Source organism: Aegilops tauschii, chromosome 5, assembly GCF_002575655.3.
Source record: "Aegilops tauschii subsp. strangulata cultivar AL8/78 chromosome 5, Aet v6.0, whole genome shotgun sequence".
NCBI lineage: Eukaryota > Viridiplantae > Streptophyta > Magnoliopsida > Poales > Poaceae > Aegilops > Aegilops tauschii.
The window spans coordinates 72,591,217-72,609,055 of record NC_053039.3 but is presented as its reverse complement, the minus strand read 5'-3'; the positions used below and the strand labels follow the sequence as shown (position 1 = coordinate 72,609,055).

At 45.4% G+C, this 17,839-nt stretch overlaps 1 protein-coding gene across 1 annotated transcript; it reads left to right on the top strand.

Annotated features, from left to right (window-relative positions):
* The first annotated feature begins 29 nt into the window (after positions 1-29).
* On the top strand, positions 30-6,625 carry LOC109745369 (flowering locus K homology domain). Its single transcript, XM_020304484.4, has 7 exons — positions 30-172; positions 610-1,109; positions 3,590-3,836; positions 4,710-4,858; positions 4,932-5,216; positions 5,323-5,511; positions 6,230-6,625. Exons 2-7 carry the CDS (start codon positions 615-617, stop codon positions 6,422-6,424), a joined length of 1,560 nt encoding a protein of 519 aa, XP_020160073.1. The 5' UTR covers positions 30-172; positions 610-614; the 3' UTR covers positions 6,425-6,625.
* Positions 6,626-17,839: the final 11,214 nt, after the last annotated feature.

The following is a 17,839-nucleotide window of genomic DNA, read 5'->3' as shown; positions in this document are numbered from 1 at the left end:
TGTCGAAAACGGCAAGCGCACGAGCACACAACCCGCTCTCGACCCAAATCCTCACCCTTCCCCTCCCCCGTGCTCCTTCGCTCCCGTCAAAACCCTCGCCCCCACCTCTCCGGCGGCGGCGGCGGCGGCCGTGCTTCCTCTCCGGCGAGGGCTGCCTCCACGTCCGTACAAGGTTCACGCTCTGCACTCTCTCTCTCTCTCTCCCTCTCGCTCGCACTCTGCCACCCGTAACCCTGTAGCTTGCTCGCGCGGTCGAGCGTAGGTGAATAGCTCGCGCGCGCGTGTGGTAGCTTACTCTGGATGCGGACGCGCGGTTGCGTGATTGGTGGCGCGCGCGCGGGCTCCAGTGCTCCGGATTTAGGGTTCGGAGGCCGTGCGCCCTCCACGTCGCTCCTTGGCGACCGACGCTTAGGGTTTGCGTGTGGATCCGCGGCCTATGTGCTTAGTGAGGTGTAGAGCAACATCTGGTTGGGTTTTTGGTGGTTTCACCGTGCAAGCTCTGGCCCGTGCAAGGGTTAGGTGATGCTGTGGCTAGCGCATCTAGAGTATGTGCAGAGAGTTTATGCTACTTTGCTGTGGTTGACAGTGGTTTTTGGTTGTGTGTTGCAGAGAATATGGATGGGCCTGCTGAGACTCCTGCTGTTACGGAGCATGAGATGAGCGAGATCCCTAATCCTACCAGCGGTGAGCAAGCCGATGCTAGCATTGAGGAACAAGCCAATCCTGAGAGTGATGTGCCAGAGCAGATCAAGGAAGAAGCGGAAAATACATCTGATGAGGAACCCAAAGGCACAAACAATGAAGAATCTGGGAACCCGAGCGATGAAGCGCAGGTGACTGTGAAAGATGAGGATATGGGGGATCAGAATAGCGAGGACCAGGCTATCCGTTCACTTGAAGAGCCAGCTGAGGCAGAGCAACTGGCCAATGTGGAGACGGAAGACAAATGGCCTGGGTGGCCTGGAGAAAGTGTGTTCCGTGTACTGGTTTCTGCCCAAAAGGTGGGTGCTCTCATTGGCCGCAAAGGGGAGTTTATCAAAAGAATGTGTGATGAATCCAAAGCCCGCATAAAGATTCTTGATGGCCCACCAGGTGTTCCAGAAAGAGCTGTGAGTTCTTCATTCTCTTGTACCATCCTGGATTGTTATTATCACGGTTTTCAGTAGTGTTGTAGGTCTGTGCCTTCTAGGCATCCTGAGTACATGTGAAAGCCAAGGTTGATTTGTGGCCCATATCAGTATTTTTTTTTGTTCTATAGTTGCTTTAATAGAACGATGCAGAGGTATATTGGTTTGTTGCATAATGGTGATCTGTTTTTGTGGCTGTCTTGAAGGATCGATGTGCTAGCAAGCCTTACAACTATATGGTAGCTATAGGACTGTACAACACCTTACAATTATATTCTGTGTTGATGTGCCTTCTCATATTCTTATTTGCCGGGTTATCAGAAGTTCAGAATGTTTGTGTATGTGTTGTCTTGATGTGCTATAGACTATAGTTTACTTGTAGATGCCTATAGTAATTGGCAACGGAAGGCCTTATTAGTCTCGCACTTAAAAAATCATAGATATGAAAAGATCAACTGGTTCTCAATTTGTATGCTGTACAATGCCGTATTAATGTACATTTGTAGTTGCAGATTGATTTTGCTCTTATAAGGAACCAATTGCTCAATTAGGGATGCTTACTGTCCTTGAGTTCTGAAGAGGCAATCTGTTTCAGATGCTTCTGAATGTTTCAAAAATAGTTAAGACTCGTGAATCTGGGGCTTAATAGTGCTCCATTTAATTATGATCACTATCACTGCTAAATCAGACTGAAGGTTTATAATTTGGAAGATTGGATCATCAAAGATATTATAAAAAATACTTTTTACATTTCGTATTGTTCATAAAAAACAATGCAATATTAACCACCTGCTTATATATGGAATGGCTGTATGCCTTTGTTGCTACAACCAGCAAGGAGCAAGCGAATATTTTGATATTGGTTTGACTAGTTAAGTGAAGTCCTAACAAAGAGTTAGTTTAGTCCGGAAGCAGCTATTGATAATTTTGGATTTTTACATGGATATAGAGTAATTGTTGCACTCTGAAATACTTTTCTAGAATAAAATGATTGATCATATGGTAGGAGTACTGCTATCGGCCAACTTAAGAACATTAGGTATAATTGTCAAAATTGTAGCGAGCTTCCAGATTTATTCATGAACCGTGTGGATAATTTTGGATGTTCTTGCTACAAAAAGAGCTGATTAGTTATAGTTGTAAATATTGATATTTGTAATGCAAATAAAAAATAATTATAACAGGACAACACAAGACATTGATATTTATGCTACTATTCATAGAAGTTTCTGCACAAGTATGGAACCTGTAAAACGCAAAACAAGCAAACTATCCATAGAGTGACATTAAGTCGAAAACTTAATGGTGACGATAACAGTAAGAAACTAATCTTTGCAGGTTCTCACTGCAGTCTAAGGCCTCAAGTCATATCCCATTTTGTATCCAAAATAGACGAACAGTCATGGTTACCAGATTCAGTTTTGTGCTCATCTGCTGCAAATACGATTTTAAGTCTTTTGAGTATTGGATGAAGATCCCTGTCAAGAAGCTCCACATATTGGCTGGTAATTCCATGACCCGTTTGATTTTTTGGCCAAAAGGAAATCAGTTGGCAAAATTTACAGGGCTAAAATAGTATGAAAAAGCTTAATCCTAACCATTTCATTAAATCCTAGATGGTTCTTTCAGAAAATGACAATATCTTCAAAGTCAAAATATACAAGTGGATGCCCGTCAACAGCAAGTAAAAATGCCATTTATAAAGCTTTCTTTAGTATTCAATATTTTAGGAATTCGTACTAACTGAAGCAGCATTCACAGTCCAAAATAATAATATTATTACTTAAATAATGAGCAAGTATATTAAGTTGGATGGGAAATTTCTGGGCTTATAATGTATATTGCTCCATAGTGCTGTGCATAACCACTTCAGCATCAGATGTCATGATCTTATTTACAACTCTGAAGTTATGCAATCACAATGGGAACACATAGTTTGGCACTCTGATTACTTTAATTGGCAGTTTCATTTCACGCTTTTTTATTCTTTGAGAGATGTAATATAAATGTTACCAGAAAGAGTAAATACTATTGCATTCCACAGTGCAGCGCAGGAATGAACCAAACATGCCCCAATTAACACATCTTGGATAAATTGTGCTAAAATAGGGGAGGATTGATATTCTAAAATCTGCCCAGCTGAACATAAGCTGTTCTTGCCTAGGCTGAATCAGATGCGGGAGGTGTCCAAATGTGGATGCCCTTCAGTTTGTTTAGCAACATGCAGCATTTTGATTATTTTGGTGTTGGGGTAGTAGTAGGTGTAGTGTAAGCATTGTGGTCATTTCATCATCCAACTAACGTAGGATGGAAATATATGCTTATCCTTGCAATGCCATATTGTGTCTCCTCAATGCGCGTGCATATTGCTACTAATTATTGCTTTCCTGTATTATCCATCCTTGTGCAACATGTTTGTGTGCCTCCTTGCTGACATCTAGACACTGTTTTCCTGTTTAAAGGTAATGATTTCAGCGAAGGATGAGCCAGATGCACTTGTTCCGCCAGCCATTGATGGTCTGCTCAGAGTGCATAATAGAATAACAGATGGTTTAGACAGTGAAACCGACCAGGCTCAGCGAGGTGCTGGTCCTGCAGGGCCAACACGGCTACTTGTGCCAGCTTCCCAAGCTGGCAGCCTGATTGGCAAGCAAGGAGCAACCATTAAATCAATACAGGATGCTTCGAAGTGTGCTCTCCGCATTCTTGGTAAGATTCATATTTCCCCCATATTGTTGTCTCAGCATGGCAATGCTTCACCATATTGTTATAGTATAGTATGGTACGACCTATTCTGCTCTTGATACTAAGTTCCGTAGCTCCTTGCTTGTCTTCAGCTAGCCAAGGATAGATCTGTGATTTTTCTTTTGTGGTTTACTGGCATGCCATATGCTGTTTGTGTCACTGAACTGATAAGATGATATGACTCATGTTTTGCATTGTTATCCTTTTCTGTATGGATCAGGACATAGGCACCCGTTGTGGGAACCATGTGTACTTCCAAATTATTTCCTAGCTTTTCGTGACTGATTGTGCGTGTACAGTGTACCATACGCTAGTGGTGCTTATGATTTATGATTAGCATACTTTGTATGATCACCCATTTTCCTCGTGTATTGATTCTTTACTTGCTAAAAAGCATTTTTAAAATATGGAATTCATGCACACACATGACAAAAGCTTGCCCTTTAAGAATTAAATTCTGCTGGCTGGTAGATGTTAGAATCTGAGTTTTACGATTCATGCAAGAGAGTTCTGAAGGACTGGAGTATCACCAAAGAACTAGCCATGGACAGGGGTGCGTGGAAGCTTGCTATCCATGTGCCAGAATCATGAGTTGGTCACGAGATCTTATGGGTTTCACCTCTAGCTTACCCAGGCTTTGTTGTTGTTGTTATGCTAGAATGTACGTAGCATGTGCCACCACCCCCTCTGGCTTGATGGGGTGATTGTTGCAGCTTGTTTCTGTACATTTTTCCTTGGTTTGCTAGATCATTGCTAATCAACTGTACTGAAATTTCATTAGGCTTAGTTTTGCATGTACTCACACATGACGCCCATTTACTAATTTTTCCTTCACAGAGAATGTGCCACCTGTTGCATTAAATGATGACAGAGTTGTCGAGATACAAGGTGAACCTCATGATGTTCACAAAGCAGTGGAACTGATTGCAAGCCATTTGAGAAAATTTCTTGTTGACCGTAGTGTTCTCCCTTTATTCGAAATGCAGGTAAGTGATTTCTATTATGCAGCAAATTGTTTGCTTGAAAGAAGTATCCAATAAACCTTGTCCTTCTTGACAGATGAAAGTGCACAGTGCGCCCAGAGAGCAACCTATGCCTGCTCCTCAGCAGTGGGGTCCTCCTCTGCCCTGGAGTCATCCACCAAACATTCCTCCCAGTGGCCCAGGTTATGGTGGGAATCCACATTTTATGCCGCCACGGCCACAAGACAACTATTATCCTCCTCCTGATGTGCACCATGTGGAAAAGCAACCGCACTATGGGATTTCTTCATATGGACGTGATGCAAATCCAACTGCTGCTCCTACCTCAGGGAATCAACACCTATTGCATGGGTCTTCTCAAGTTAGTTGCTTTAAATTTGACCATTATGAACATGATGTCTTCTTTTATGCCTATTAATTTATTGCTTACACTGCCTTTTCCAAAAATTTGTTTGGTTTATTGACAGATTTCGCAAAAAATGCAAGTTCCTCTTTCCTATGCTGATGCTGTGATTGGGTCTGCTGGTGCCAATATTAGCTATATCCGCAAGCATAGTGGTGCGACAATAAGTATTCAAGAAGGTGTTCCTGGGGAGATGACGGTCGAGATCGCAGGAAGTGCCTCACAAGTTCAAACTGCTCAGCAGCTGATCAAGGTATTTTCATTTGTCCTCTTAGAATGCATCAATTTCACATGCATTCACCGTCTGCATTTAGGCTAAAATTGCATGTGGTGAGGATCCTATTTCCTAGCTTCAGTATTGTCATTATATATATTACAAAGTACTCCTCCTCCATTCCACAATGTAGTGCGCCCACGCTTCCTGAGATCTAAGTTTGACCATACATTTAACCGACGAGACCGACTGCGGCAGGAGCAAAAATTATACCACTGAATTGACCGACTGCGGCGGGAGCAAAAATTATACCACTGAATTCATATAATTCAGCGGTATAATTTTTGTGAATTCAGTGGTATAATTTTTGCTCCCGCCGCAGTCGGTCTCGTTGGTTAAGTGTATGGTCAAATTTAGATCTCCGGAAGCGCGGACGCACTACATTGTGGAATGGAGGGAGTACTTAGATGTACTTCCTCCGTCCCATAATATAAGATGTTTTTGCAAGCTAACATAGCTTGCAAAAACGTCGTATAAAACCCCCTTTAAGTTGTGCAACATCTTCCATGTAATCCCTCCGTCCCACAATATAAGATGTTTTTGCATGGATGCTTATTTTCCAAGGTTCAAATTACAATTTCAGAAGCTACAATAATGTCATTGTAGCCATAAAATCATATCATATATTGTAGCTTGTCATTTGCGCTTTGCAGTTCTTCCGTCTTCTATTAAATTGATCACCATCCTCTCGTTGCAGAATTTCATGGCCGAAGCTTCTCCCCAAGTTCCTCCACCAGGTCCCGCTCCTCCCTCTCAACCAGTTGACTCGGGCTACAACTCATACCCGCCGTATGGAGGACCGTCGTATGCAACCCCTCCAGGGGGCGCAGGTCCTACCCCTCACAATGGAGGAGGCTATGGGGCCCACTACCCTCCGAACTATGGGTACTAGCTGGACATGAAACACTAGGATGTAGTGACGAATTCGGGTTTTGTTGTTCGGCCTGTTAATCTGTTGAGCACGTGAGACCATTATTAGGATTTCCAAACTTTCGGTGGTGTAAACTCTGGAGCACAGCTGTTCTCTGATGTGCTGTTTAATTTTTTGGTGCTGTAAACTTGATCAGTAATCTACGGGCTCTTTCATACTCAATACTCTACCTAATGGTCCATCACCCATATGGTAAGGAGAAGAAACGGTTGTTGGTAAGCAATCAAGACCTCTAGATTGGCATGCCCTTCAACAAGGGCTTTGACGGCAATGGAACCAACCTGGGGGCGTGCATTTGACAATTATGGCTTTTTGTTTGGAAACATTGAGTGAATAGGATTACAATCTTGCTGAATTGTTTAGCGCAAAGATGCCCTCAAGCGGAAACATTGCTAGTTTCAAGCGGAAACATTGCTAGTTTAACTATCTACACTGTTCATGATTTTAACTTCATTGACACTATTATGCTGAATTTGTCTTTTTTGCTTATTCTATGTGTACTTTGAATTTTGATTTGAATTTTTCAAGGATTGTAGGCACATGTGTTGAACATCCACAAATTGTTTTTGAATTTTTTGGAACATTTAAAATTCACTTTTTGAAATTGGTATCATGGGAGCATAAGATATGGTATCACATGATATTCTCTCCACTCCTTTGATAAAATCCCCAACCCATGAAACCGAATGTAGCTCTGGTATCTTAAGGCATCTCTATCTTAAGGCATCTCCAACGCCTATTGTTAGGACTGTGTTGTTAGACATGTTTTGTCATCCAACACGGTTATGTATCGGTTTGCCAACCGGCTCGGATAAAGAGGATAAAAAAAATGGATTTCCGACATAGCACCTGCGGCATTAGGATTCTAAGATAATTTCTTCCCGAAACTTCCCAAGAAAAATCCCCTTGTGTCAAAAAAAAAAATGGTTAAGGATACAATCAACCAATAAATTCTTACTTCTTCAGGAGCTAGAGGAAATGCATCTCAAGTACACCAATTAGTAGGTATGAGAGGATTAATGTCGGACCAAGAAATTCTCATCGAAACATCGAGAAATAAATGTATATGAAAAAAAGATTGATTGAACTTTCCAACGGACTCATTCCATGAGTAAACAATTATTTAAATTGGAAATAAGAAGCAATTCTCCCATTGGTAGCAAATGGTTATCCGCTTTCCAAAAAGGAAGAATGCATGAACCACGGCAGAGGAGAAAGGATGGATCACCTGCCGATCTTTTACAAAACTATGCCAGAAAGGTACTCCCTTTTTATTTCAGACCTCTTTTCCCGCCCTTGCCCTCCTTTTTTGCATCCGCGCCTTCCTTCGTCGTCGCCGTTGTATCGCCACCCAGGCATTGTTGGACGCCGTAGCCACCACCCCAAGCGCCCGCTCGCCTTGCACTACGACGCGTCCACCCCGGATCCGTCTGTAGCCAGGTACCCTCCCCCCTTCCCGGTCAACGATGTCCATGCTGGACACCACACCCTACAGGTTTTCGAACTTCATGTCGTTTTTTAGAGTAAGAAGGATGACGGGGTACTCGACCATGGAGGATTAGTTGTAGTGTGATGCGTGGTTGGCCATATCTGCGGATTTTGTAGGCAGGAGCAGAAGGGGGCTCTTTTGACAACACGTGCATGGTTCGTTTCATGTGCGAAAGCACTTTGCGCCCTACGACATGCACATCATCCATGAACGCAATGTGAAGTCGTTAGCGTATTAATGTTACACGATCCAGAACTCTGTCACAAAGTATTGTGGCGCGATTGATCGCCTGGAGGCAATGTGGACATTGCGTGTGGCAACCATGGAGATTGTAGGTTTTGCTTCTTCTTGCTCTACATGTTGGTTGATTTATTCAATCACTCATTGTTGCTCCACGCACATGCATTGTTGGATGAAGTTCAAGGGACAGTATGTGTCGGATAGCATGTGCCGGACTGGAGGTAGCATCGTTGAATTTGATCTATCCATGAAAAACTTGTTGAACATCTGGTTGAACTAGATGTTAGGTTGATCTCCTCCCGTGTGGGCCCAACGGCCCACCGGGCCCTTTGACCTGCGCCCTGATCGGGGGCGCCCAACCCACTATGGTTGACGGGCCCCTGTCACCTGTGCTATATAAAGAGGTAGGGGCCGGTGGCACGCAACATGAGGTTCTCACGAGCCGTACACCCCACCGACACACCCTACCGATCTAAGGCAAGCGCAATGCTGACGGGAAGCGCCGCCACCACCTCGCCCACTTCCTGCCATCGCCGGCCGCCCTCCACCATGGCCGACTCGTTGGGCTCATTGAGCCAAGGAGAAGGTACTCCTCATCCTCCGCATCTCTCTCTGTTTCTCTCTCTCGGATGCATAGACAGATCAATGAATAGAGATTGCTACCGATCTAATCTAGCCTAGGTGATCTTAGAGAGTCTATCAATGGTATCAGAACACTGGAAGATGGTAAAGAAAGCATTGCGTTATGCGCAAGGCATGAAGGACCTCATGCTAACATACAGGAGATCTGATTCCCTAGAGATAAGAGGGTATTTAGACGAATATTTTGCGGGCGACAAAGATGATAGAAAATCCACGTCAGGATATGTGTTCACTCTCGCTGAAGGGGCTATTTCGTGGAGAAGCTCCAAACATTTAATAGTTGCATCGTCCAGGATGTATGCAGAATTTATAGCATGTTTTGAGGCCAAGGGGCAGGCGATATGGTTAAAGAAATTTATACCCAACTTGAAAGTGGTTGTTGGGGATCGTTGCAGAATTTTAAAATTTTCTACGCATCACCAAGATCCATCTATGGAGTTTACTAGAAACGAGAGGGAAGGAGTGCATCTACATACCCTTGTAGATCGCGAGCGGAAGCGTTCAAGTGAACGGGGTTGATGGAGTCGTACTCGTCGTGATCCAAATCACCGATGACCGAGCGCCGAACGGACGGCACCTCCGCGTTCAACACACTATGGAGCAGCGACGTCTCCTCCTTCTTGATCCAGCAAGGGGGAAGGAGAGGTTGATGGAGATCCAGCAGCACGACGGCGTGGTGGTGGAAGTAGCGGGGATCTCGGCAGGGCTTCGCCAAGCACAGCGAGAGGGAGAGGGAGGCGCCAGGGGCTGTGGTGCGGCTGCCCTCCCTCCCCCCACTATATATAGGGCCCCTGGGGGGCGCCGGCCCTGGGAGATGCAATCTCCAAGGGGGGCGGCGGCCAAGGGGGGTGGCTTCCCCCCCAAGCCAAGTGGGGCGCCCCCCACCCCTAGGGTTTCCAACCCTAGGCGCAGGGGGAGGCCCAAGGGGGGCGCCCCAGCCCACTAGGGGCTGGTTCCCCTCCCACTTCAGCCCATGGGTCCCTCCGGGATACGTGGCCCCACCCGGTGGACCCCCGGGACCATTCCGGTGGTCCCGGTACAATACCGGTAACCCCCGAAACTTTCCCGGTGGCCGAAACTGGACTTCCTATATATAATTCTTCACCTCCGGACCATTCCGGAACTCCTCGTGACGTCCGGGATCTCATCCGGGACTCCGAACAACTTTCGGATTTCCGCATACTAATATCTCTACAACCCTAGCGTCACCGAACCTTAAGTGTGTAGACCCTACGGGTTCGGGAGACACGCAGACATGACCGAGACGACTCTCCGGTCAATAACCAACAGCGGGATCTGGATACCCATGTTGGCTCCCACATGTTCCACGATGATCTCATCGGATGAACCACGATGTCGAGTATTCAATCAATCCCGTATACAATTCCCTTTGTCAATCAGTACGTTACTTGCCCGAGATTCGATCGTCGGTATCCCAATACCTTGTTCAATCTCGTTACCGGCAAGTCACTTTACTCGTACCGTAATGCATGATCCCGTGACCAACCACTTGGTCACTTTGAGCTCATTATGATGATGCATTACCGAGTGGGCCCAGAGATACCTCTCCGTCATACGGAGTGACAAATCCCAGTCTCGATCCGTGTCAACCCAACAGACACTTTCAGAGATACCTGTAGTGTACCTTTATAGTCACCCAGTTATGTTGTGACGTTTGGTACACCCAAAGCACTCCTACGGCATCCGGGAGTTACACGATCTCATGGTCTAAGGAAATGATACTTGACATTGGAAAAGCTCTAGCAAACGAACTACACGATCTTTGTGCTATGCTTAGGATTGGGTCTTGTCCATCACATCATTCTCCTAATGATGTGATCCCGTTATCAATGACATCCAATGTCTATAGTCAGGAAACCATGACTATCTGTTGATCAACGAGCTAGTCAACTAGAGGCTCACCAGGGACATGTTGTGGTCTATGTATTCACACATGTATTACGATTTCCGGATAACACAATTATAGCATGAACAATAGACAATTATCATGAACAAGGAAATATAATAATAACCATTTTATTATTGCCTCTAGGGCATGTTTCCAACAGTCTCCCACTTGCACTAGAGTCAATAATCTAGTTACATTGTGATGAATCGAACACCCATAGAGTTCTGGTGTTGATCATGTTTTGCCCTAGGGAGAGGTTTAGTCAACGGATCTGCTACATTCAGGTCCGTATGTACTTTACAAATATCTATGTCTCCATTTTGAACACTTTCAGGAATGGAGTTGAAGCGACGCTTGATATGCCTGGTCTTCCTGTGGAACCTGGGCTCCTTGGCAAGGGCAATAGCTCCAGTGTTGTCACAGAAGAGAGTCATTGGGCCCGACGCATTGGGAATCACCCCTAGGTCAGTAATGAACTCCTTCATCCAGATTGCTTCTTGCGCTGCCTCTGAGGCCGCCATGTACTCCGCTTCACAAGTAGATCCCGCCACGACGCTTTGCTTGCAACTGCACCATCTTACTGCCCCTCCATTCAAAATATACACGTATCCGGTTTGTGACTTCGAGTCATCCAGATCTGTGTCGAAGCTAGCGTCGACGTAACCCTTTACGACGAGCTCTTCGTCACCTCCATATACGAGAAACATATCCTTAGTCCTTTTCAGGTACTTCAGGATATTCTTGACCGCTGTCTAGTGTTCCATGCCGGGATTACTTTGGTACCTTCCTACCAAACTTACGGCAAGGTTTACATCAGGTCTGGTACACAGCATGGCATACATAATAGACCCTATGGCCGAGGCATAGGGGATGACACTCATCTTTTCTCTATCTTCTGCCGTGGTCGGGCATTGAGCCGTGCTCAATTGCACACCTTGCAATACAGGCAAGAACCCCTTCTTGGACTGATCCATATTGAACTTCTTGAATATATTGTCAAGGTACGTACTCTGTGAAAGACCAATGAGGCGTCTTGATCTATCTCTATAGATCTTGATGCCTAATATATAAGCAGCTTCTCCAAGGTCCTTCATTGAAAAACACTTATTCAAATAGGCCTTTATACTTTCCAAGAATTCTATATCATTTCCCATCAATAGTATGTCATCCACATATAATAAGAGAAATGCTACAGAGCTCCCACTCACTTTCTTGTAAACACAGGCTTCTCCATAAGTCTGTGTAAACCCAAACGCTTTGATCATCTCATCAAATCGAATGTTCCAACTCCGAGATGCTTGCACCAGCCCATAGATGGAGCGCTGGAGCTTGCATACCTTGTTAGTATTCTTAGGATCGACAAAACCTTCCGGCTGCATCATATACAATTCTTCCTTAAGAAAGCCGTTAAGAAATGCCGTTTTGACGTCCATTTGCCATATCTCATAATCATAGAATGCGGCAATTGCTAACATGATTCGGACGGACTTCAGCTTCGCTACGGGTGAGAAAGTCTCATCGTAGTCAACCCCTTGAACTTGTCGATAACCCTTAGCGACAAGTCGAGCCTTATAGATGGTCACATTACCATCCGCGTCTGTCTTCTTCTTAAAGATCCATTTATTTTCTATGGCTCGCCGATCATCGGGCAAGTCAGTCAAAGTCCACACTTCGTTTTCATACATGGATCCTATCTCGGATTGCATGGCTTCAAGCCATTTGTTGGAATCCGGGCCCGCCATCGCTTCTTCATAGTTCGAAGGTTCATCGTTGTCTAACAACATGATTTCCATGACAGGGTTGCCGTACCACTCTGGTGCGGAACGTGTCCTTGTGGACCTACGAAGTTCAGCAGTAACTTGATCTGAAGCTTCATGATCATCATCATTAACTTCCTCCCCAGTTGGAGCAGGCACCACAGGAACATCTTCCCGCGCTGCGCTACTTTCCGGTTCGGAAGGGGTGACTATCACCTCATCAAGTTCTACTTTCCTCCCACTCACTTCTTTCGAGAGAAACTCTTTCTCCAGAAAGGACCCGTTCTTGGCAACAAAGATCTTGCCTTCGGATCTGAGGTAGAAGGTATACCCAATGGTTTCCTTAGGGTATCCTATGAAGACGCATTTTTCCGACTTGGGTTCGAGCTTTTCAGGTTGAAGTTTCTTGACATAAGCATCGCATCCCCAAACTTTTAGAAACGACAGCTTAGGTTTCTTCCCAAACCATAATTCATACGGTGTCGTCTCAACGGATTTCGACGGAGCCCTATTTAAAGTGAATGCGGCAGTCTCTAAAGCATAGCCCCAAAATGAGAGCGGTAGATCGGTAAGAGACATCATAGATCGCACCATATCCAATAGAGTGCGATTACGACGTTCGGACACACCGTTTCTCTGAGGTGTTCCAGGCGGCGTGAGTTGTGAAACGATTCCACATTTCCTTAAGTGCGTACCAAATTCGTGACTTAAATATTCTCCCCCATGATCTGATCGTAAGAACTTTATCTTTCGGTCACGTTGATTCTCCACCTCATTCTGAAATTCCTTGAACTTTTCAAAGGTCTCAGACTTGTGTTTCATTAGGTAGACATACCCATATCTACTCAAGTCATCAGTGAGAGTGAGAACATAACGATAGCCTCCGCGAGCCTCAACACTCACTGGACCGCACACATCGGTATGTATGATTTCCAATAAGTTGGTTGCTCGCTCCATTGTTCCGGAGAACGGAGTCTTGGTCATCTTACCCATGAGGCATGGTTCGCACGTGTCAAATGATTCGTAATCAAGAGACTCCAGAAGTCCATCTGCATGGAGCTTCTTCATGCGCTTGACACCAATGTGACCAAGGCGGCAGTGCCACAAGTATGTGGGACTATCGTTATCAACTTTACATCTTTTGGTATTCACACTATGAATATGTGTAACATCACGTTCGAGATTCATTAAGAATAAACCATTGACCAGCGGGGCATGACCATAAAACATATCTCTCATATAAATAGAACAACCATTATTCTCGGATTTAAATGAGTAGCCATCTCGCATTAAACGAGATCCTGATACAATGTTCATGCTCAAAGCTGGCACTAAATAACAATTATTGAGGTTTAAAACTAATCCCGTAGGTAAATGTAGAGGTAGCATGCCGACGGCGATCACATCGACCTTGGAACCATTCCCGACGCGCATCGTCACCTCGTCCTTCGCCAGTCTCCGCTTATTCGGCAGCTCCTCTTTTGAGTTACAAATATGAGCAACCGCATCGGTATCAAATACCCAGGAGCTACTACGAGTACTGGTAAGGTACACATCAATTACATGTATATCACATATACCTTTGGTGTTGCCGGCCTTCTTGTCCGCTAAGTATTTGGGGTAGTTCCGCTTCCAGTGACCACTTCCCTTGCAATAAAAGCACTCAGTCTTAGGCTTGGGTCCATTCTTTGGCTTCTTCCCGGCAACTGGCTTACCGGGCGCGGCAACTCCCTTGCCGTCCTTCTTGAAGTTCTTCTTACCCTTGCCCTTCTTGAACTTAGTGGTTTTATTCACCATCAACACTTGATGTTCCTTTTTGATCTCCACCTCCGCTGATTTCAGCATTGAATATACCTCAGGAATGGTCTTTTCCATCCCCCTGCATATTGAAGTTCATCACAAAGCTCTTGTAGCTCGGTGGAAGCGACTGAAGGATTCTGTCAATGACCGCGTCATCCGGGAGATTAACTCCCAGCTGAGTCAAGCGGTTGTGCAACCCAGACATTTTGAGTATGTGCTCACTGGCAGAACTGTTTTCCTCCATCTTACAACTGAAGAACTTGTCGGAGACTTCATATCTCTCGACCCGGGCATGAGCTTGGAAAACCATTTTCAGCTCTTCGAACATCTCATATGCTCCATGTTGCTCAAAACGCTTTTGGAGCCCCGGTTCTAAGCTGTAAAGCATGCCGCACTGAACGAGGGAGTAATCATCAGCACGTGACTGCCAAGCGTTCATAACGTCTTGGTTCTCTGGGATGGGTGCTTCACCTAGCGGTGCTTCTAGGACATAATCTTTCTTGGCAGCTATGAGGATGATCCTCAGGTTCCGGACCCAGTCCGTATAGTTGCTGCCATCATCTTTCAGCTTGGTTTTCTCTAGGAACGCGTTGAAGTTGAGGGCAACGTGGGCCATTTGATCTACAAGACATATTGTAAAGATTTTAGACTAAGTTCATGATAATTAAGTTCATCTAATCAAATTATACAATGAAATCCCACTCAGATAGACATCCCTCTAGTCATCTAAGTGAAACATGATCCGAGTTAACTAGGCCGTGTCCAATCATCACGTGAGACGGACTAGTCAACATCGGTGAACATCTTCATGTTGATCGTATCTTCTATACGACTCATGCTCGACCTTTCGGTCTTCCGTGTTCCGAGGCCATGTCTGTACATGCTAGGCTCGTCAAGTCAACCTAAGTGTATTGCGTGTGTTCCGAGGCCATGTCTGTACATGCTAGGCTCGTCAACACCCGTTGTATGCGAACGTTAGAATCTATCACACCCGATCATCACGTGGTGCTTCGAAACAACGAACCTTCGCAACGGTGCACAGTTAGGGAGAACACTTTTCTTGAAATTTTAGTGAGGGGTCATCTTATTTAAGCTACCGTCGTTCTAAGCAAATAAGATGTAAAACATGATAAACATCACATGCAATCAAATAGTGATATGATATGGCCAATATCATCTTGCTCCTTTGATCTCCATCTTCGGGGCGCCATGATCATCTTCGTCACCGGCATGACACCATGATCTCCATCATCATGATCTCCATCATCGTGTCTTCATGAAGTTGTCACGCCAACAATTACTTCTACTTCTATGGCTAACGTGTTTAGCAATAAAGTAAAGTAATTTACATGGCATTATTCAATGACACGTAGGTCATACAAAAAATAAAGACAACTCCTATGGCTCCTGCCGGTTGTCATACTCATCGACATGCAAGTCGTGATTCCTATTTCAAGAACATGATCAATCTCATACATCACATATATCTCATTCATCACATCCTTTTGGCCATATCACATCACAAGGCATATGCTGCAAAAACAAGTTAGACGTCCTCTAATTGTTGTTGCAAGTTTTACGTGGCTTCTATAGGTTTCTAGCAAGAACGTTTCTTACCTACGTAAAACCACAATGTGATATGCCAATTTCTATTTACCCTTCATAAGGACCCTTTTCATCGAATCCGTTCCGACTAAAGTGGGAGAGACAGACACCCGCTAGCCACCTTATGCAACTAGTGCATGTCAGTCGGTGGAACCTGTCTCACGTAAGCGTACGTGTAAGGTCGGTCCGGGCCGCTTCATCCCACAATGCCGCCGAAACAAGATAAGACTAGTAGTGGCAAGAAAATTGACAACATCTACGCCCACAACAAGTTTGTGTTCTACTCGTGCATAGAAACTACGCATAGGCCTGGCTCATGATGCCACTGTTGGGGATCGTTGCAGAATTTTAAAATTTTCTACGCATCACCATGATCCATCTATGGAGTTTACTAGCAACGAGAGGGAAGGAGTGCATCTACATACCCTTGTAGATCACGAGCGGAAGCGTTCAAGTGAACGGGGTTGATGGAGTCGTACTCGTCGTGATCCAAATCACCGATGACCGAGCGCCGCGCCCGACCGGGCCGAAGCCCAGCCGAGCCGCCGGCCCATCCCGCCCCGTCGTCCTCTCCGCGTACGGGAGCGCCGCCGCCGCCGTGTCTGGCTTGGACACGGGAGCACCCCGCCGCCTTGCCCCTCCTCCAAGCCACCGCCCCCCCTTTCATAAATAGCCGCCGCCCCCCCCCACTTCTCACCCCGCCGCCGCCCGCACTGCCCCGCACCCCGCCGCCGCCGGAGCCGAGCTTGAGGCCGCCGCCGCCGCCGTTCGCCGCCCCCTCGCCGCCCCCTCGCACCCCCGAGCACCCCCGCACCCCACCGCACCTCGCCGCCCTCGCCGGAGCAGCCGGAGCCCGCCGGAGCCCCGCCCCCGACGAGGTACCTCGCCGCCGTTCGTGGCCAGTTTTGTTTTAAAAAAAACCGTTCGTTTAAAAAAACCCTAGATCGGTTTTTTTCGGTTTTGTTATTTTGTGAGCGTTCACCGACACGTTCGTTTTAGCGAACGCGTTCGTCGGATTTTCTCTGTTAACGAACGTCCGTTATTTAACCGTTCGTCCGTTTTTCTTTTTCGTCGGATTTTTCCGCGATTATCTCAGATTCGATTTCTGATCGAATCTTCGTTTCTGTTTAACTTTTCGCTCGTTTATCGGAATCAGGCGATTCAAGCGCCTAGAGTTTCGTCTCAAAATTATTTTTCCGTTTAACCTACTCAAACAAGTTTTTGCTACTGTAAAATTTGACCTAGATCCAGATTAGTAAACGAAGTTTGTTTCTTTCGCCGTTTGACTTTCGTTGCTTCGTTCGAGTTGATTCTTTTTGCAAACCGGAGTTCTTAAGTTGAACTTTCTGGTTGGATCTTTCATTCGAGTTTTACCTGTGCATTAGTTGAGTACTGATTGTTTGCTTGTTTGTTTGCGATAGAGTACCCGGAGTGTGCCGCTTGTTACTTCGAATCGCTAGGTTTCGCGGATCATCAGCAAGGCAAGTAACACTTTGATCATGTACCTTCCATACCCAGTTTTTATTGCATTAGATCTTTTCCTCAAACATTGCATGATTAGGATCTAATTAAATTGTGGGTATTGGGAAGTAGTTGAGGTAGTACCTATTACCTGTTTATTATCAAACCCCTGGGAGTTACTTCTACGTTGCTATTATATTGCCATGCTATGCTCGTAGACGTGGATTGGGTTTGAGTGATATACATGACAGATGTGAGATTGTTAATAATGGTTTACTTAAGGTGGCAACTAAAACTCACATCTGGGTGGATTGAGGTACCTGGGTATTCCAGGATTGCCTGTTTTTCTTTTGGACCGCCACCCAGGTTCAAAGGGATCATAAGATTATTCATGCTAGAAACTTCCGTGTGCAGCCACAAGCTATTATGGGCTCTAGCATAGTTGACTAAGTTGTGTGAACTCTTACAGTGGT